Genomic DNA, 22,250 nt, shown 5'->3' on the forward strand with positions numbered 1-22,250 from the left:
AATAAAAGGGCCAGTATCATAAGGATATTCTAAACCAGAGAGGTAGGTCCATAATGAAGTTCAAAGCATCGCTGGGAGAGATTATGGGATCAAGCCTTCCTGGAGTATCACTATCTAAGATCCCATATGACAGCAAGAAGCAATTTATGTCATGTCAGATAAAGAAATCAAAAATTCATTGGCATTCAAGGGAAAGACTGCCATATTGTCACATGGCCAGTCACATGACAAGTCACATTAAATTCGCCCAATATTCTTCCAATTTAGGAGAAAACATACAAGTGGGAATATATGTTTAGGAACCTATTTCAGATATATTCACCCTTTGGAAAACTGAAAAGTCTGCATAGAAGTATCTTGATATTGCTATTGTCATTGGATAAATTCAAAGAATCACAGAATTTCTAATTGGAAGAGCTTTCAGATATAATTTAGTTCCCTTACACCTAAAAAATTATCTTATCTACAATATACCTGAAAGGAGTAGCTTTTCTTTAAAGGTCACAAATGGGAGACATCTCCTACCTCCAAAGTCAATCCATTCTACCTTTGGATAGCTCTAATTATTAGGAAGAGTTGCTTTATACCAAGACAAAAATTGCCATATTGTGACTTGTATCTTCTCAGAACAAGTCTAAGCCTTCTGACAAATGAGAAATATTTAAGAACTGGAGGACAATCATCATATCCTTTCAGTATTCTCCATATTAAACATCTGCATTCAGGCACTTCATTGAATTAAGTTACTCTCCTCAAGATATTCTCCAGATTATCAATGTCCTTCCTAAATTATAATACCTCTCAAATGTGTACAATACTGGGATGTGGAATGCCTAGGATAGAGTAAAGAAAGATGAACAATCTGCTTAAGTCTTTTTTTTTAAACCCTTGCCTTCCATCTTGGAGTCAATACTATGTATTGGCTCCAAGGCAGAAGAGTGGTAAGGGCTAGGCAATGGGGGTTAAGTGACTTGCCCAGGGTCATACAGCTGGGAAGTGTCTGAGGCTAAATTTGAACCTAGGACCTCCCGTCTCTAGGTCTGGCTCTCAATCCACTGAGCTACCCAGCTGCCCCCTGCTTAAGTCTTGACACTGTCTCTTAATATTGTTTAAGATTGTATTAACTTTCTTGCTTCTCACATCACACAGATGTGTGCAAACCATTTAAATAGCCATACTATTTTTTTCAAATTGCTACTTGCCTACATCTTCCCAATCTTTTACTTTTGAAATTGACTTAATCGAAATGAGGTACATTGGTCCCCCAATATGATAGCTCCTCAGGATCATTTTGTTGGCGAAACATCCAGCTATTTATTCCAGATTTGTGTATGTTTTTATAAACATGATGCTTATGTCTTTACCTAAATCAGTGATTAAAAATGTCATACAATAGAAAACCAAACAGATTCATAAAGTGTTGCACTAGACACCTCATTTCAAGTTAACATTATATTATTAATTCCTGGTTTAGCCATGTAACTAGTTTGGAATTCACATAAATATTAACATCTAGCCCTCCATTTTCCACAACAAAAATTTGGAGACAATTTATTACAATGTTTCACTAAAATTCAGGTTAACTATATCTATGGATTCCTCTGATTTATTGGTCTAATAACCCTATCAAAAGTAGAGATCTGGGATGACCAGTTCTTAATAAATCCATGTTGACTTTTTGTTATCATTTTTATTTTCTAGATTTTTTTATTGACAACATTTCAACATAACTTAGAACTTATCGAGAAGTCAAAGCCAATCTCATTGGCCTATATTTTATAGATTCCATTCTCTTTCAAATATTTTCCACCAAATTTCTATCTTCTGATTTTTAGATGTCACATAAATCGGCAAACTATTATTAAAAATAAAATACCTAATAAAATTTTAAAGTCTGACCACTTGGGAAGGGAGAGAAAAATTAGAGATATGTCATTTAGAAAATGTTTAAATTAAGTTTTGAAGGAAATTAGGGATTCTAAGAGAAGGAAGAGAGAAAAGCATTCATTCCAGGCACAGAAAAAGGCCAGAACAAAGACACAGAAAAAGGAGATAAAGGATGCTGGGTAAAGGCCAGGAAAAAGGCCAAGTTGGCTGGACCTCACAGTGAATCAAGGGGAGTCATATATAATAAACCTGGAAAGGCAGGTTGGTGTCAGATTATGTTGGTTTTAGTTTTCTAATATTAAATTATTTTTTTAATTAAAAAGTATTTATTTTCTCACCCTTATACCTCTAATACAAAACTAGAAAAATAAAAACAAAACCCTTTTAACAAATATGCAAAAATGAACAAAATAAACATACATGTTGGCCAGGTCCATATTTTTATATCTTATCCTGTATCTTGAGACCATCAATGCTCTTTTAGGATGTGGATAGTATATGTCATCTATCATCTCCTGGAATCATGACTGGTCAATGCACTTATCAGAGGTCTTAAATCTTTCAAAGCATTTTGTCTTTACAATACTATTCTTACTATATAAATTGTTCTTTTGTCTCTGCTTCCTTCACTCTTTATTCAGTCTATACAAAAGTCTTCCCAGGTTTTTCTGAAACCCTCTTTCATAACTTTTATGGCATAATAATATTCCACTTACTCACATACCACAATTTTTTCAGCAATTTCCTAACTATTGGGTAGTTGCTTAGTTTCCAGACCTTTTTCACCACAAAAGAGCTACTAAAATATTTTTGTATGCTCTTTTATTATATATTGTCCTGGTAGTGGTATCACTGGGTCAAAGGGTATGCAAAGTTTAGTAACTCTGAGGTCATTGTTTCAAATTGCTTTGCAGAATGCCCGGACCAATTCACAACTCTACCAATAGTGCCTCATGTGCCTGTTTTTCCAATAGTTATTCTAACAGTTGTCAATTTCCTCATTTGCCAATTTTGCTAAAGAGTTGCTACATAATTATAGTTTCTCTCATTATTAGTAATTTGGATCTTTAAAAAATGGCTGTTGAGTTTAAAATTAACTTCATAATCTTTGATCCTCTATGAATTAAAATACTTATTTATTCTTATAAATTTTATTTATAATTATTTGTTCTTATACATTTTAATCAGTTTCTTTTATCCTTTGGACATGACTTTTATCAGAAAAATTCATTGCAGAAATTTTCTCCCAGTTACTATTTTTCTCCTTTTACTTGCAGCTGCATTGATTTTATTTGTATGAAAATTCTAATTTTATGGAAATAAAATTGTCTATTTTCTCTTACATGTTCCTCTCCATCCCATGTTATGGACCCACAGGCAAGAAGATCTGAGTTCAAATCATCCTCAAAATTCACTAGCTGTTTAAACTTGGGCAAACCACTTAAACTTTGCCTGTCTCAGTTTCCTTGATGAGGATCATAATAATGCCTCTTTCCAGAGTTGTTGTGAGGATAAAATGAGATTTTATTTTAGAACATTTTACAAACCTTAAAACACTGAACAGATACTGTCATGATGATATGATGAACTCTATTTAAAATCCATTTATCTGAAAGGTAATTTCTTTCATGCTTCTTTAATTTGTTTATCATGTGACCTTTTAATACCTAATCAATATACCAATCTGGAATTTATCTTGGCATGTGGTGTGAGATATGGACACTAAATTTCTGCTTGTCTGGTTTCTAGTTTTCCAGAAGTTTTTGTAAAATAGTGAATCCATACTCCAATAGTAGGAGCCTTATTCTAAATCTAGGCTGTATGATTTATTTGCTTTTGTATAATATGCACTTAATTTCTTCCACCGGTCAACTGTGAAATTTAATCAGTATCACATTACTTTTATGATTATAGCTTTAGAGTACAGTCTGAGAATGTATACTACTAGGGCTACTTCTTTTCTAATATTTTTTACTATAAACCTTACACATTTTGAACTTTTGTTCATCAAATGAATGTTATTTTTCTTGCTTAATAAGAAAATCAATGTAAATTAATTGATATGCTCCAATAATTAAATCTTCCAATTACTTAGATCTGTCTTTATTTCCATAAAGTATATTTTGTAGCTGTATTCACATATTTCCTTTTGTGTCTTGGTAGGAACACTCCTTCCCTCCCCAAAGTGGTAAACTTCCAGGTGTTTTAACATTCTGTAGTTATTTTAAATGAAATTTCTTTTTCTCTTTCATCATTTTGAGTCTTCTGATAATACAGAGAAATGCTGAGAATGTCTGTGGATTTTTTAAATAACACATTACTTTATTAAAATTATTAAATGCTTCAATTAATTTTAGTTGATATTTTAGCCTTCTCTAAGTAAATCATGATAGCCTTGGCTTTAAAATTTCCTCCTATCATATGAAGTCATTGATTTGGTCCACTCTGATTTTCAAGGAATCTATTGTTTTACCTTCTGAACTAAGCTATTCATTCTCCTTTCAAGTCATTTCTCATAAACTCCCATTTCATTTCCATGACTTTTCTCTAGTACTCTCATTTTGGTAACTCTACCTGCAAGATACTGCAGGCCCTACCTCCTTAGTACTTATTGTGTCTGAAGATAGAGAAAATTAAAAAGCTTTCATCAACAAAGTCCTTACCACTGTGAAGTGGATAAGACAAGTTTTTGTCAATGAAAATATTAAAGAAGAGGTATTATCCTCTCCTTTCCCACTGCACTCAAAATTACACTTTAGCCTTTCTATCTGTCTTGCAGAAAACACTTTCTAAATGTGTTGTCCCCCAACATTTGAATGAGCTCATTGAAAGCAAAGGCTGTCTTCTTCTTTTATTTGTATTTTCAGTATTTGGCGCATAGTAAGTGATTAATATTTAGTTTTTCATTCAATGATTAACCTGTGCAAGTTCACTAAGCTTTATCTCTCTCATTTACTCTTCCTAAGTAATGGTGATAAGAATAATTGAGCCAAATTCAATTTGGAATATTATAATGATACATCCATATAATAATGCTTTTGTGATACCATATGTAGGCCAATAAAGATAAATATGACCAAATTAACTTTTAAAATTCTTAATATACATACTGGGAAAATGGCAGAACAGGACAGAAGATTACCTCACTCTCTAAATTACCCCCAAATGTTTTTAAAATAATACATCTTAACAAACTTTTAAACAGGGAAAATGGTTAAGAATTGAGGGGAAATAACTCTCCAATGTGAGATAACTTGAGAAAAAGTTAGGAGGGCCTTAGGTAGCTGTTTAATGAACAAAAAGGAAGCTTTGGAACCTTCACCCAACTGACTGCGTGGGAGTTCGGCAGCCAACAGAAGCCTGATGGGCCTATGTGCACTGACTAGATATTGTATCAAACCATGGTTACAGAAGAGGAGAAGCAAATATTCACAAATGAACTCTGGGGGGACAGAGTTTCTGATTGTTTCTCTGGTATAGCATATATATAGCATATAGCATCTCTGGTAAAGCAGAGGTATAGAAAGGTGCTTACAAACCTCTGGAGAAACCAAAGTGGTTAAGAATGTTGAAGGTGATAGTGTTGCTGGGAAACTACAACATAAAAATTTTAAAAACCAAGGAAGGGATCAAAGACCCCCAAAAGAGCACAGAAAATAACAACAGAAACTAAGCCCTGAAACATTATCCCACACACTGAGAGAAAAGGTGACACTTGAATAAAATGGCAATTAAGAAATAGCCCATTAAATTTTTTAAACGGGTAAGCAAAAGAAAGAGAATCCATACAGTTCAAACTCAGAAGACAGTGAATTTAAATCATCCACTACTAAAAATTTAAAGGAAAACATAAAATAGACACAAGATCAAAGAGTTTTTAAAGAGACGTTAAAAACCAAAATGAGAGAAATTGAGGAAAAATTAGAAAAAATAAAAACAAGACAAGAAAATATAGAAAATTATGAAAGAGCAATCAATTGGAAAAATAAATCTAAAAACTCACCATTGAAAATAATTCCTTAAAAATTAGAATTGGCAAGAGGAAATTGATAACTTCTTGAGACAACAAGAAATTATCAAATTCAATCCAAACATTAAATTTAATTATTAAATTTAATTAAATGAAATGAAAGAAGGTAGGAAATATCTAAACGTTAAATTGAAAATACTAAAAATTAAAGGCGAGATTAACAAAATTTAATGTAAAAACAATTTAATTAATAAAAATAATTGGTTTCATAAAAAAGTAGAAAAGTCACTGGTTAATAAGATTTAAAAAGAGAGGAGAAAACCAAACTATGAGTATCAAAAACGAAAAGGGTGAATTTACTACTAATGAAGACAAAAGCAAAACAATTATTGGGAGATATCTTGTCCAATTATAGGTCAACAGAATGAATAAATTAAGTTAAATAGCGGAATACTTACAAAGATATAAATTGCCTAGACTAACAGGGGACAAAAACAGAAAATTTAAACAAGCCTATTTTAGGAAATTGAACAGGCTATTAAGAAAACTTACTAAGAAAAAAGCATCAGGGCCAGATGGATTTACAAGTGAATTTTAGCAAACATTTAAATAGTATATAATTCTAATATTAAATAAATTATTGAGAATACTTGCTAAAGAAGTCCCATCAAACTCCCTTTATGAAACACATAAGTTGCTAATTCCTAAATAGTGGGAAATTATTGTATTATTGTTATGTTACATATTATGACATGTATATTGTATGACTGAAAATCTGTTACCCTAAAAAAGAACTGTATATCCCAAGAGCCCACTGACTTCCTGTCATTATATATTTCCTGTAGACAGAGGATAAAGGGTGTGGGCTATGGAGACTCCCTCTCTCTGATGTAGAATCAGCATTGATGGTGGTGAGTGGGGTTGACTAAAAAATGGCTAGCCAGCCATGGGCACGTGGTCTTTATTTTGTATCTTCTTTATTCCTTGATTTCTAATGATCATTAATAAATCTCTTAAAATATAATATTATTATTGAGATTTTATTTTAACTTTTACAATATATAAAATAAATAGTAATGCAAAAAATCTTAGGAGAAATGGGCTATTATCTTATTAGTCTTAGCTTAACAAATTTGATGATCTTTTCATCTAGCACCATTTATCAGTAACATCACCATACTGGTAATTATCAAACATTAGTCCTTTTTTGAGCATCTGTTAAAAATCAGAATGAGCTATTCTAAATAAGTAAATTTTCTTCAATTTATAAATATCATAATACCAGCATTTATATAGCACTTTAAGGTTTGCAAAGTTTTTTACATTTTAACATCTGTAGGAGCCAAGTGCCATTGTTATCTCCATTATACAGATGAGGAAACATAGGTAAAGAAAGGTTAGGTAACTCATCCAGGGTGCTATAGCTAGTATGTGTCTGAGGCTACATTGAACTCAGGTCTTCCAGACTAAGGTCCAGGGAGATATCTTTATTCTTTTATTCTTTTTTATTTTTTTTTAATTTGGTCAATTTCAAACATTATTCCTTGGTTGCAAAAATCATTTTCTATTCCGCCCTCCCTCTCCCCTCCCCTCCCATAGCCGGCCCGCAATTCCACTGGATATTGCATGTGTCCTTGATCAGAACCCATTTCCATGTTGTTGATGTTTGCACTAGGATGTTCATTTAGAGTCTACATCCCCAATCATATCCCCCTCGACCCATGTCATTGAGCAGTTGTTTTTCTTTGGTGTTTTCACTCGCACAGTTTTTCCTCTGAATGTGGATGCTGTTCTTTCTCATAGACCCCTCTAGGTTGTTCAAGATCAATGTATTACCACTAATGGAGGAGTCCATTACATTCAATTGTACCACAGTGTATTACTCTCTGTGTACAATGTTTTCCTGGTTCTGCTCCTCTCGCTCTGCATCACTTCCTGGAGGTTGTTCCAGTCTCCATGGAATTCCTCTACTTTATTCCTTTGAGCACAATAGTATTCCATCACCAACAGATACCACAATTTGTTCAGCCATTCCCCAATTGAAGGGCATCCCCTCGTTTTCCAATTTTTGGCCACCACAAAGAGTGCAGCTATGAATATTCTTGTACAAGTCTTTTTCCTTATTATCTCTTTGGGGTACAAACCCAGTAGTGCTATGGCTGGATCAAAGGGCAAACAGTCTTTTATCGCCCTTTGGGCATAGTTCCAAATTGCCCTCCAGAATGGTTGGATCAATTTACAACTCCACCAGCAATGAATTAATGTCTCAACTTTGCCACATCCCCTCCAGCATTCATTACTATCTATTGCTGTCATGTTAGCCAATCTGCTAGGTGTGAGGTGATACCTCAGAGTTGTTTTGATTTGCATCTCTCTGATTATCAGAGATTTAGAACACTTTTTCATGTGCTTATTAATGGTTCTGATTTCTTTGACTGAGAATTGCCTGTACATGTCCCTTGCCCATTTATCAATTGGAGAATGGCTTGATTTTTTGTACAATTGGTTTAGTTCTTTGTAAATTTGAGTAATTAAACCTTTGTCAGAGGTTTTTGTTATGAAGATTGTTTCCTAATTTGTTATTTCCCTTCTGATTTTGGTTATATTAGTTTTGTTTGTACAAAACCTTTTTAATTTGATGTAGTCAAAATTATTGATTTTACATTTTGTGGCTCTTTCTAGGTCTTGCTTGGTTTTAAAATCTTTCCCTTCCCAAAGATCTGACAAGTATACTATTCTGTGTTCGCCTAATTTACTTATAGTTTCTTTCTTTATATTCAAGTCACTCACTAATTCTGAGTTTATCTTGGTGTAGGGTGTGAGGTGTTGATCCAAACCTAATCTCTCCCATACTGTCTTCCAATTTTCCCAGCAGTTTTTGTCGAATAGTGGATTTTTGTCCCAAAAGCTGGGCTCTTTGGGTTTGTCATAGTCTGTTTTGCGGAGGTCACTTTACCCCAAGTCTATTCCACTAATCCTCCTTTCTGTCTCTTAGCCAGTAACAAATTGTTTTGATGACCACTGCTTTATAGTATAGTTTGAGATCTGGGACTGCAAGGCCACCTTTCTTTGTATGTTTTTCATTATTTCCCTGCATATCATTGAGCTTTTGTTCTTCCAAATGAACCTTGTTATGTTTTTTTTTTAATTCATTAAAGAAATTTTTGGAAGTTCAATGGGTATGGCACTAAATAAATAGATAAGTTTGGGTAGGATAGTCATTTTTATTATGTTAGCTCATCCTAGCCATGCGCAGTTAGTTTTTCCAATTGCTCAGATCTAGTTTTAATTGTGTGGAAAGTGTTTTGTAGTTGTGTTCATAGAGTTCCTATGTTTTTGTCTTGGCAGATAGATTCCTAAGTATTTTATATTGTCTAGGGTGATTTTGAACGGAATATCTCTTTCTAATTCCTGCTGCTGTGATGTGTTGGATATATAGAAATGCTCATGATTTATGTGGGTTTATTTTGTATCCTGCAACTTTGCTAAAGTTGTTGATTATTTCAACTAGCTTTTTGGCTGATTCTCTAGGATTCTTTAAGTAGACCATCATGTCATCTTCAAAGAGTGATAGCTTGGTCTCCTCACTGCCTATTTTAATACCCTTAATTTCTTTTTCTTCTCTAATTGCTAATGCTAGTGTTTCTAGTAAATGTTGAACGATAAAGGTGATAATGGGCATCCTTGTTTCACTCCTGATCTTATTGGGAAGGCTTCTAGTTTATCCCCATTGCAGATGATGTTTGCTGATGGTTTTAGATATATACTGTTTATTATTTTTAGGAAAAACCCTTCAATTCCTATACTTTCTAGTGTTTTCAATAGGAATAAGTGTTGGCTTTTTCTGTGTCTATTGAGATAATCATGTTGTTTTTGTTAGTTTGCTTGTTGATATGGTCAATTATGTGGATGGTTTTCCTAGTATTGAACTATACTTGCATTCCTGGTATGAATCCTACCTAGTCATAGTGAATAACCCTCCTGATCACTTGTTGGAGTCTTTTTTGCTAGTATCCTGTTTAAGATTTTTGCATCTGGTACCTTTATTCTTGTTACTTCTTAGTAATAAAATAGGTTGTGTTAAGAACATACTTCTTGAAAATTACATTGTAAAATGAGGCAAGCCATTACTATAACTTGTTTCCCTAGAATAACAGTAAAGGACTACACATATTCATGGCATGGTCTTTCTTGTCTAACCAAACATTTGTGAGTTCTACTGCCCGAAGGGGCCACAAAATAATTATGATTGACCTCTATTGTACTCTAGAATGTGGTGGACTGACGCTTTCAGTTCAAAGTCAGTTTTGATGACTATAACTCAGAACAAAAGCACACACAGAGCTGGAAGCTAATGTGCTTGAGGAAATAAAACGGATCAAAGAAATATGACAAAGAAATGTGAAAAAATCAGTGCCAAGAATACAGCTGATGAGAAATATTAAAGTTAAATATAAATTGTGTCTTTATTTCTATATGTTGTAGAGTATAAAATGAATATATAACAAAAGAAGGAATCAAAATATTAAATTATTTTTAATTCTATGACATCATAGTGTAATGGGAATATTCCTAGATGAAGAGTCAGAGAAGGCATTGGATACAAATCTTATCTCAGCCACTTGTTGCAAGTGTGCAAATCATATAAATTTTCTAAGACTTCGTTTAAAACAGCTATAAATGATGGCTTAAGGTAGATAACTTCTCAGGCTCTGAATTTATAAAATCTCGTCATTTTTTGTGAATGCAGGCACAATAGAACAATTACAATTAATGAAAAACTTGCATAATGAACTCTCATAGAATGAAATTACTTTCATTAGTCATTATTTAGCATTTGCTGAGTACACACAATGTGCTATACAATGGTATAAAACATATCAAAACTCAAGGCTAATGGTTAATTTTTAGAAACTCTTTTGATGTGCTAAGAACCTGGAATGAGGACAGTAACAATTATGTTAAGAAAAGTGTCAACATAGGCACAATCTACAAATTCACTAATTAGTAAGGTACGTTTTTAAAAGTTTTTATTGAGGCTTTGTATAAATGAAAATGAGATGAGCTGGCCATTTAATGAGAATGAAAAAAATGGATAAAAAAGTGGTGGACTGGCCTCTTCAAAATAAAGACATAGAAGACCTTAAGGTACTTCCTGAGTTTTCTATTATAAAACACATAGAGGAGGCATTAAGGATGTAAAAATGGGGAAGGTTTGCCATATACATGAATGAAGAACATACTTATACCCATGAAATTAGGATGCCTTCAGAAACTTAAATTTTCAAAGTAAGATACATAAAACTATTGATGGTCTGCAATGCATGTCAGTATTATAAGGGAGTGCAGATAAGTTAAAACAACCAACCATTCTAATGGCCATGCAAAAATTAAAAGACAAGTCCTTTTGATATCAGACTGTCATAACTTCACATATAATCCTATATTTTATTTATACATGCATTCAAGTAACTAATGAGATCCACCAATTAATACCTTACTTTTATATGTGTAGTATATGCTTATAAAATTCTGTTCATATAGTGTAGAGAAATGTGTAACTTTGATTTGCTTTTTGGATGTTTAAACTGTATTTAGTGTAACTATTGACTATGTGTCTGTGTAAAGACTAACCTAAACCCTCAGATTTCACCTTGCCAGAAAGGTGGCCAGCAGGTAATGAGTATTTTTGGCCACTACCACTCATGAATGAACATCTACTGAGGCAGACAGAGTGGTCAAACTAGTGCTGAAGAAGGAAGTACCCAAACCAAGAAAGGATCTTTGAAATGTTGAAGCAAACAGAAAGTTAAAAATATATCTCATTTTAAAATTCAAGGTAAAATTAGCAATTGTGGGGAAAACCCTCCCAAAGTAAATCCATTTTAAAAGGGAGCTTAAAAGTTCAGGTGAGGAAACTTGCTCCATAGAGAAAATCTGAGTGGAGAGAGTGCTTGAGAATGAAGAGTTTTTACTCTCAACAAGAAGAGAGTATTGCTTCAGGCTATTCCAAAGGGAAGTTGTTCCAGGAAGATCAAAGAAGAACTAACTGTTCTCTGAATTCTCTGAACCAAGGAAGAAATAAAGCAAGTGAATCAGGACATCATGGCGCTTAATAATTGAGAAGCAAAATGTGTTAACCCAATAACGAAATCCAAGATTTTGCTTAAAACAGTTGAGAATAGAAAGCCAAGTAAAGCTCTCTCTGACTAGTTATAAACAAAGTACATCTTTTTGTACTTAGGAGTCTTTTTTTGCTCCCAAAGTTTCACTACCATGTTAACACATTTTCCTACTCAATTATTAAAAGCCACAATGCCATGAATTCAATTGGTCTATTTCTTTCTTGGTTTTCAGAATTCCCGGTGTCTTCTTTAGACTTATTAGAACTACTCTACCCTTAGCAACTTGGAAGCAATATTTTTCTTTAGTGAGCATTCTTTTGGTCTATACTTTTGTTTTGAAAGTAGCATGGAGTATTCACAGAGTCATAAAATTTTTGACCTGGAAAAGACCTTAGAGATCATCTGGTCCAATCCTTTCCTCTAAGCGATAAGGATGGTGCAGAGAGATAGAGGGAGTTAACTAATTCAGGTTTAATTTTAGAGAGTGTATATATAATCTAATGGACACAGAACTACACTGGGGTCAGGAAGGTTTAAGTCCTGCCATTGACATATACTAGCCATGTTACCATAGGAGAGTTAGCTGGACTCTTAGTGTCTCTAAGAAACTTTAAATGTTGCCAATCCACATGGAGATGGGAGGCGGTCCACCCTAGGAATTCCCCACATAGATGAAATTACATGTATAGGCACAGAATGTTTCCTTTAGTAATAAATAATTTTAAAATGCAAACAACCATGTGGTATTTTCCTTACAATTCTAAATACCACGCATGCCACATTTCATCTCTATGAATCTTAGTTCCTTCCCCTACAAATCATGGTTATAACTCTTATTTGTAAAGTACCTTCTGAAATTATCATTCTATTATTCTAAAGAAAATAAACAAATGGTTTAGTGAGTGCTTATTATGGACTGAATATTGTAAGGCATTAAAAAAGGTATAAAACAGTTTCTGCTTAAAAGCTGCAAAATAGTTGATAAGAATTTATAAATACACGAAACATGTTAAACAACAGTATGAAATGAAAAACAATTCAAAACTACAAAAGAAGAGAAGTAATAAAGCTGATATGGAAAGTAGAGAAGGAAGAAATAATTGTAGGCCAGGGAGGTTCTGAAACAAACAGGTGACTAGAAACGGGTAGGGGACGATATTCAGATAGATAGCACAACACAGGATTGGAATGGACAATGAAGCTAGAGGCAGACAATTCAGATTCTGAACCCTATTCCAGGGAGTTATGGGGAGTCACCGGAGGTTTCTGAGCCGGGTTACCATGGTAAGGCCTGTGTCTGGGCAAGAAGGGAAAGACGAGAATGAGGGAGGGACTTACAGAAGCCCACAGGAGAAGGGGTGCCATTCTGAGCTCGGATAGGGGGTTGTATTTGTGGACCAAAGATAGATGTGAGCAGAAGATAGGAGCAATCAAATGCGGTAATAGCTTGAATATGACACTGGAAACAAAGCATGAGTTGCCCAGTAGAGGTCTTAGGTAACTGCGAAGACAATAGTACCTTTAACAGAAAAAGAGGAGTCTGGAGAAGGGAAGGGGAAGACGTAGAGGGAAAGATTGTGAGTTTTGTTTTGGACATGTTGAGTTTGAACTTCCTTCAAAAGTTCCAGAAGGTGACAATCAAGAAAAGAACTTTTGGTGGTTCCTTATTGCTTTTAGGATAAAATACAAATTCCTCTTTGGGGCAAGTAAGACTTTTTACAAACTGACTCTATCTTTCTAGGCTACTTCTTATTTCTCATCTATGATATTCCATTGACCTCTTCTGTGCCCTTAAACAGGCTGCTCTGAAGAAACCATATTCATGTCAGTAAGGTGGACAGAACAATCTCGGTGCATGAGCGACATTCACAGACTCTTAAAGTAGGAAGGGACTTCGTTCAGAGATAATTGAGTTCAATGTCTCATTTTGAAGATGAGGAAACTGAGGAACAGAGAAGTGAAGTCACTTCTCTAAGGTTGTCTGAATATCAAAATCAAGATTCAATCCAACTAATGTCATTATTATTTTAAAAAATTATTATGGACTTAACATCACATAAAATTCATACTCCTCAATTCAAAATAGAACATAGTTAATAAACATGCCATCAAACATCGTGTGAAGTGCTAGGGATACAAAAATAAAGGCAATGCCTGTCCTCAAAGAGCTAACAGTCTTATGGGAGAAGGTATGAGGGGATGATGGGTAGTTTCAAAGAAGTCCAAAAGTAGTGAATCTGCTAGGAAGTATGAAGAAAACGGTGGTGAGCCCTTTCCTTAAATAGAGGTTCTCAGGCCTATAGCTCGGCCCTACTGTCAGTCTAATCAGAGAGGGGCAGAGGTCACTGATGAGTTGCATTCTATTCTACTTGTCCATTTTTCCTTCTAGTTCTCCTCCTGTTCTCTTCTGAACATTTTAAAAAAGGCTTCATTAACTGTGCTTTCTTTTTTTAGGGGGTTAAATGAGGAAACCAATTGCTATATCCTCTCTCCTTTCTACCTTTACAACCAAAAAATTGGGGTGGTGGGGGAGAGAAACTCATTGAAATAAATAGGCACAGTCAAGCAAAACAATTCTAACATGGACTGTAATCTAAAAATTACACGTCTCACTGAACATCTTGAGTTCAACACTAGTATGTTTGAAGATAGATGGCATGCTTCATTACTGGTCCTTTGTAAGAGTAGTTGATCACTACATACTGATCAAAGTTATTAAGTCTTTTAAAGTTTTTTTTTCCTTTAAATGTTGTTGAATAAATTATTACCCTGGTTTTTGCTCACTTCAAACAGGTAACAATTTTTACAATTTCTCTAAGACTGTCCCTTTCATCATTTTTTATGACCCAATAATATACCATTATATTCTATACCAAAATATGTTCCACCATTCCCAAATTGATAAATATTCCTCTAATTTCTAGTTCTTAGTTATCACAAAAAGACCTGCTATAAATGTTTGCATAGAAATGGATCCTTTTCCCTTTTAGGTAAAAGCTTAATGGTGGTATCAGTGTGGACAAGGATATACACAATTTAGTGACTTATGGTGGAGCCAATTCGCAGACACATCAACTATGGTTTTGTGTGCCTCTTTTCACATTTCTTGAGTCACTTAACAAATTTGCCAAGTATGAGATGGATTCTTAATAGCTCAGATAATTAGAAATTCTGTGAGCTTTTCCCTTTTCAAAATTACCTTTGGTTTATAATATAAAAACAACAATAAACTTTTTAAAAAGGAGCAAGCCAACAAAGCTGACACAAAACAGCTTGAATTAGCTAAAGGAAAAGAATGGAAGAGATTTTTTAACATGTCTTTGAAAAGCCATACAAAATCACATGTATGTTTAATCTCAAATAGTGATGCAAAAATTTTCTCCTTACTTTCATTTGTTCCTCAAGAAAAAGTGAATATGAGTACATAAAGGACTCACAAGTGTAAAACTTGGTTATAAAAAACCCATGTTCTTATATTTATTTACATTTTTTCTGACTTCACTCTCTTCCTGGCATGTACACATTTTAATATGGGTTAACAAATGCATGTCAAGAAGAAAATCTTTCTCCCTTATAAGCAAATATGTTTTATTGCGATAAAAAAGCAAGGAATAACAAAAAATGCAACCTATAAATCTCATTATGGACATATTTGTCATCAGAGAAATAAAGGTTTAAATCTTTACCTGGTTTCAACAGGACATAAATACAACTATGGTCAAGAATTCCCCAAACATATTCTGCAAATTTGGAGAATTATTTTATTAGTCTTAAGTGATCACAAATTTTATCATGGGTTAAATTTTTAAACATAAAATGATTCCTGAAACTGAATTTTAATCATATAGATGAATCACAACATGCATCTTTAGCTAGGCATGTATTATGGATAAGTCTAGTTTCCTACAGAGAATAATCACATGTTCTAATTACCATTTTGGTTATACACATAATTAATAATATTCTGTCTTAATGGGACACATTGAAACTTCAGACAGTTGCATGCTTTAACTATGCATATTGCCAAATCCTACTGTCATTTGTGCTGCCAAACACAAAGAAATCATGATGTTATGTTTTAGAACTAATAACAGTATTCATATTTTAAAACAAAACTGCAATAAAATATTTGATTTTCTCTTGAAAAGTATCTTCATACCAATAATTTTATATTACTGAGTAATCCATTTGCTCTAAATTATTCATTTTAACCAATGATCTTATCAAAAATAAAAACACAAAAGTAAATGAGACCTGATAATTCATATGCAAAAAGGATATTATTGCAAATAAAAACATAGACTTACTGAGTGTAAACTTTCATTTTCACGTAGACAAGCTGTTTGGAGCTCTGATTTCAGGGCTGAAATGTGATTTCTATGAGATGTCATTTCTTTCTCTAATGTAGCAATTCTAGAACTTGCAAGTTGGTAGACATCCATGAAACTTTTAATCATTGCCTAAAGAAATACAAACAGTATATCACAGGTAATTCAAATAAAACTGCCCCCCCCAAATGAGAATCTACATAATTTGAAAAGTAGAATAGTGAAATTCTAAAAAACAAGTTTTCATCTTTCCTGAAAATAATAAAGCAAAACATTAACTTTTAGATTGAGATCATTTGTGTCTATTTTCAGAAAGTTTGGATTGCCATCTTTGAAACTTTTTTCTAAAGTAGGTATTTTAATAAGATGTACTTTGATGTATTGTTTTCAAATTTGGAATGCAGTATTAAAAATTGACATACTTTTTTTTACTAGAATTAACTGCAAGTTACAGTTTAACCTAAATTTTTATCTTAGGAGACATACAGTAGTTACATGAATATATTAAAATGAGCTGAGGTGGTAAAAATTTTAAATAAAAAAGTATGTTTTTAACAAAAAGAATATATGCTTAATAGAAATAACTTTATTATAATGCAGTGTGGAAAATATAATTGTGTTCATGTTTATCACAGAGTAATATTCTTGCAATATAATAGGGATCAAGCTGCTGATAAAGTTAATAGTGCAAAAGACTTTAAATGAATTCACATTTTCTTTATATAAAATCTAAAAGTATAAGACTATTAAAGATTAAACTTAATTACAACAGACTAAATTACTTTTTTATTTTTTGTTTCTGAAATAATCTGTTATGCATCTTGGGCAAAAATACATAATCATCATCAACAACAACATCACCATCATCACCCATATTATTATAATAATGATTTGTTTAGTTATTTGAGATTTACAAAGCATTTTACAAATATTATTTAATTTCCCCTCATAACAAGTCTAAAAAGTATCTACTATCATTATCATTCCCATTTTACAGATGAGAAAATGGCAGCAGACAGAGGTTAAGTGACATCCCTGGGATCAGAGAGCTATTGTATTTGGTACCATATATGAAATCAAGTTTTCCTGACTTAGGGGCCCAGAGATCTATCCATTGTGCCACATTAAAGATATGAAATGTACTTTTCTAAATTTCTAGTACAGGCTCAAATAAATTCACTACTTTTAAGAAATCTCATTAAAACATTTATTTCACTTTATATCATTTGTACTGACAGTTTACAGAAAACAGCGGATGACCACAACAATAAGGCAGGTAAAGTATATTGTGACAGATGAAATCTGGAAATTTCTCCAGTAACTGGCATCTGATATAATAAGTCTGGGAAAGCGTATTTTAAGAAAATAAGCAGTTTTTTGAGAGTCTGGGAGGACAAGTTATGGTGAGGATAAAAATAAAAGGTAAAGATATTAGAAAAAAGACTGAAAGCAAAAAAACTTTAAAACTGAAACACATGCATGATTCAGGGTTAAAAATTGAGAAGATGTGCCATTTGGAAACAAGTTAGTAAACTGATACAAGTTGATGTAGGGGCAAGTTGTAGGGAATAGTGAGAAATAATTTTAAATGTTAATCTAATGAATAAATTAACATAAAAAGATATAACATGACTAATTGAAAGTGATAGTGGATATGGTAATGAATATCTTGATTCCCATTCAAGGACCTTAATAATCTGGCACTTCCATGCCTATGTAGATTTGAATCCCTAGAGCATAGCAGTGTTTATCACATAGTAAACAATACAGAAATATTTATTAATTGACAAATCAATGTAATTGTAACCTAGTGTTTTCTAAATCAAAGAACAAAACCTAAAGTAAGTCTCCAAAAAGTTCTACGGGTGAAAAAAAGTAGTTTGGCAGAAAATGAGTTTAAACCAGGACCTTACACCATATACCAAACTAACTAAAGTGATTAAGTGATCTCAATATAAAAAAAGCATATTATTATATTATTACAAAAAATTAGAGGACTGAAGGAAGTATTTTCCACAGAAATGGTTAGGGAAAAGATTTATAACCAGAAATGAGACAAAGGAGGATTTATTTAATTGGACTTGTGATTTTTATTGGTGTAGAGAACTCGTAGTGAGTAAATATCATTTCTTGACACAAGCTATCATTGGTTTTACAACTTACAATCTTAGAAAAATACCACTGAGCAATACAAAAGACAACATAGGAAATTAGAACACGATTAAATATAAATGAGATATTACAAAATCAATGTAGTTAAAATGCAAAAAGAATTAAGTGACTGGTTAAAATGTCAATCAACCAGAACTATTTCAAGGGACTTATGAGAAAGAATGCTATCCACATTCAGAGAAAGAACTGTGGGAATAGAAACACAGAAGAAAAACAACTGCCTGATCACATGGGTCAATGGGGAAATGACTGGGGATGCAGACTCTAAATGATCACCCTATTGTGAATATTAATAATATGGAAATATAGGTCTTGATCAATGGCACATGTAAAAACCAGTGGAATTGCATGCCAGCTATGGGAGGGAGTTAGGGGGGAGGAGAGGGGAAGAAAAGAACATGAATCTCATAACCATGGAAAAATATTCTAAATCAACTAATTAAATCAAATTTTAAAAAAAAGTCAATCAATTTACAAATATACATCATTACTCTGACATCAAAGATAGAAAACTGACAAAATTTTTAAGACTGAGTCATTTTCCCTTTACATAATTGGACAATATATAAAGAGTTTAAAAAATAAGAAATATAATCTATCAACAAGGTGAGAGGCAATACGAAATAGTAAATATATGGCTAGCCTCATAGGCAGAGAGGCCAGGGTCCAAATACTTCCTCTGACATATATTAGCTATATAAATCTGTTAAAATCACAGTCCCTCAATATTCTTGGCAATACTCTAAAACTTACATTACAGCAATGTGTCTATCCATCATTATAAGGAAGGGGGTGTTATACACCATGAATTCCCCATAACAGTAATTTGTCTATCATATAACTATACAAGAATCCATGAGATCAGACCCAAATCTGATTTGAACTTTTAATCTCCTAGCACATAACACCTGTAAGAATAATTTAATATCATGACCTAATCTAAATTTAATTTTTGGTCACCAGGGGATATCCCAAATAAAAATACCCAAGTCAGTTTAGAAACATATGGTGGTTTAACCAATATATAGGGAAGAAATCAAGGAGAACCGAGAGGGAGAGGGTACAGGATTTCTCCCGCCTGGCCTGTGCCAGGGGGAGTTCGAAATTCTCCACCACAGGGTTTCTGAAGAAGATTAAAGGCTTCTAAGTGGATAGTGTTTGGAAGGTAAAAGAGAAAGAATCAGCCTAAAATTCCAAGAGATCTCAGAGAAGACACCTCATCGAACTAGGTTACTAGGCTTCCTCCAGTATGGCATCAAGGAAAACTCACCACTAAAAACAGGACAATAGCAGCCGCCGTGCCAAGATGCTGATATGCTCAGCCAGCTGCCACCAGCCACCTCTCCGCCGTCCCAGAAGCCAGAGAGAGGAAGTGATGCGAAATATATAGATGGTTTTACATCACTTTCCTGCATCTCACATGTACCAATGATATCTTAGGCTTGACTTAGGACAGCCCAGGGGTCTGTCAGTTGTTTTTGATTTGTCATTTGCTAGCACATGTCTGTCATAGGCCATCCTCTAAAATACTTAATCCTTAAGTATGGGTGTAGAACAGTGGTTCTCAACCTTTCTAATGCCATGACCCTGCAATACAGTTCCTCATGTTGCAGTGACCCCAAACCAAAAAATTATTTTGGCGACTACTTCAAAAATGTAATTTTGCTACAGTTATGATTTGGAATGTAAATACCTGATATGCATTATGTATTCTCATTGCTACAAATAGAGAGGTTGAGAATCGCTGATGTAGACAATTTCCTGATTTTTGTTAGACTAAGTAGGATGGAGTAATCTAAAGTTCACACACAGCATACACAATAGGTATATAATAATTTTTGTTTAATTGAACATAACACAAAATACTTTTACATCTTATGAAAATGGTATCATAAATAATAAGAGTTCACTTTTTCAAGTAATTCTTAGCTAATCTTCCAAATTAAATTAACATTCTTCGATGTTCAAAATTAATACATAAAATCAGAGACTAAGAGCAAATTGATTGTCCTATTCTAAGTCTCTGTAATATTGAAAATTCTCTAACTTATACTGGCATTGATGAAACAAGCACAAATGAAGTCAATGAGGCCCAGTTCTGACACTTATTGGCCATCTTAACTTAGGTAACTAATATAGTTTCACATCTATAAAATAATATCCAGCCTCATTAGATTGTATAATAAACAAATGATATGATCCACACAGAAATGATTCTGAAAGTATAAAAAGCAATATTTGTGTAAGTTTTATGGGTGGGATGGGGGGGCATTCTTATGTTTTAATAGGAATTGACAAGACTATATGACTGTGGTTTAAGAGGTAGAAAGGATACTGAAGGGCATCTCCAGTTCTCTTACTTTATAGATGAGAAGACTTTAGCCCATCTCTAATTCCATGGATCAGCTCAAATCCTATCATTTTATAAAATTTATTTATTTAATATAATTGATTTCCAGGTATTACTATCTCCCACACCACAAAAGGAATCGCCCAACCAAAAAATATGTATATATAGATTGTGTCTTTAGTGTTTCTATTTACCAGTTCTTTCTTTGGAGGTAGACATTCATAAATTATTCTTCAAAAATTATTTCTATACATATATATATATAATGTTCCTTAGTTCTACTCTTTTTATTTTTCATTGTTTCATGTAGAACTTTCCAAGTTTAAAAAAAAATTAACCTCATCATCATTTCCTCTAACAGAGTAATATTCAATCACTATCATATACCACAATTTGTTCAGCCATTTCCCAATTGATGGACATTCCCTCAGTGTCCAATTCTTTGCCACCATAAACAGTGCTGCTATAAATATCTTGGAAGATATAGGTTCTTTACCTTTATCCCTGACTTCCTTGGGATATGGACCATAACTCTCTGGACATAATGACAAATTACTCTCAAAGATGGTTGGATTGTTTCACAGTTCCATCAATAGACTATTAGTATCTCCATTTTTCCACATCCTTTCAAACTTTTGCCATTTTGCCCTTTTATCATTTTTAGTCAATCTTATTGGTATGAAATAATATCTTAGAGTTTTTTATTTGCATTTCTTTAATCAATAATGATTTAGAACATTTTTAATACACCTATATATGGCTTTGATTTCTTCATCTGAAAATTATCTCTTCATATATTTTCCCATTTATCAATAGGGGGTTTGCTCATACATTTAATAAAGTTCTCTATATATTTTAGATATGAATCTTTTACCAAGAAACTGTATATAAAACCTTTTCCAGTTTTTTCCTTTCCTTCTAATCTTAACTACATTAGTTTTATTTGTATAGAAATGTTTTCATTTAATATAATCAAAAGTATCTATTTTATATCTCACAATGCTCTCCATTTCTTGTTTACTCACAAGTTCCTCTCCTATACATAGATCTGATAGGTAATATATTCCCTATCTAATTTTCTTATGATATCTCCTTTTACATATATATCTCACATATCCATTTTGATCTTAGTAAAAGGTGTAAGATATTGGTCCATCTTCTTTCCAATTGTCCTAGCAATTTTTACCAAATAGTGAATTCGAATCCCCAAAACTTGGATCTATACTTTTGTCAAATGAAAGGTTACTATAATCTTTTATTGCTGTTTGTTGTATGTCTGTTCTGTTTCTTTGCTAGTACTAAATAGTTTTGATAATCATTCCTTTATAATTCAGTTTAAAATCTGGTATTGTGAGGCCTCCTTCTTTTACATTTTTCTTTTGATATTCTTGATCTTTTGTTCTGCCAAGTGAATTTTA

General features: G+C 33.0%; 1 protein-coding gene across 18 annotated transcripts in view; it reads right to left on the reverse strand.

Moving 5' to 3' along the window:
* Window positions 1-22,250, reverse strand: part of CCDC171 (coiled-coil domain containing 171) — a 543,314-nt gene that overhangs the window by 62,894 nt on the left and 458,170 nt on the right. For 16 of the 18 annotated variants that reach the window (XM_056805336.1, XM_056805339.1, XM_056805345.1 and 13 more), the window contains one exon: window positions 16,290-16,442. In XM_056805336.1, coding sequence (XP_056661314.1) covers window positions 16,290-16,442 — 153 coding nt within the window. Of the gene's footprint in view, window positions 1-15,668; window positions 15,723-16,289; window positions 16,443-22,250 lie in introns of those variants that run through there. The other 2 variants (XM_056805343.1, XM_056805347.1) reach the window with 2 other exon arrangements.

Source organism: Monodelphis domestica, chromosome 7 (genome assembly GCF_027887165.1).
Source record: "Monodelphis domestica isolate mMonDom1 chromosome 7, mMonDom1.pri, whole genome shotgun sequence".
Lineage (NCBI taxonomy): Eukaryota > Metazoa > Chordata > Mammalia > Didelphimorphia > Didelphidae > Monodelphis > Monodelphis domestica.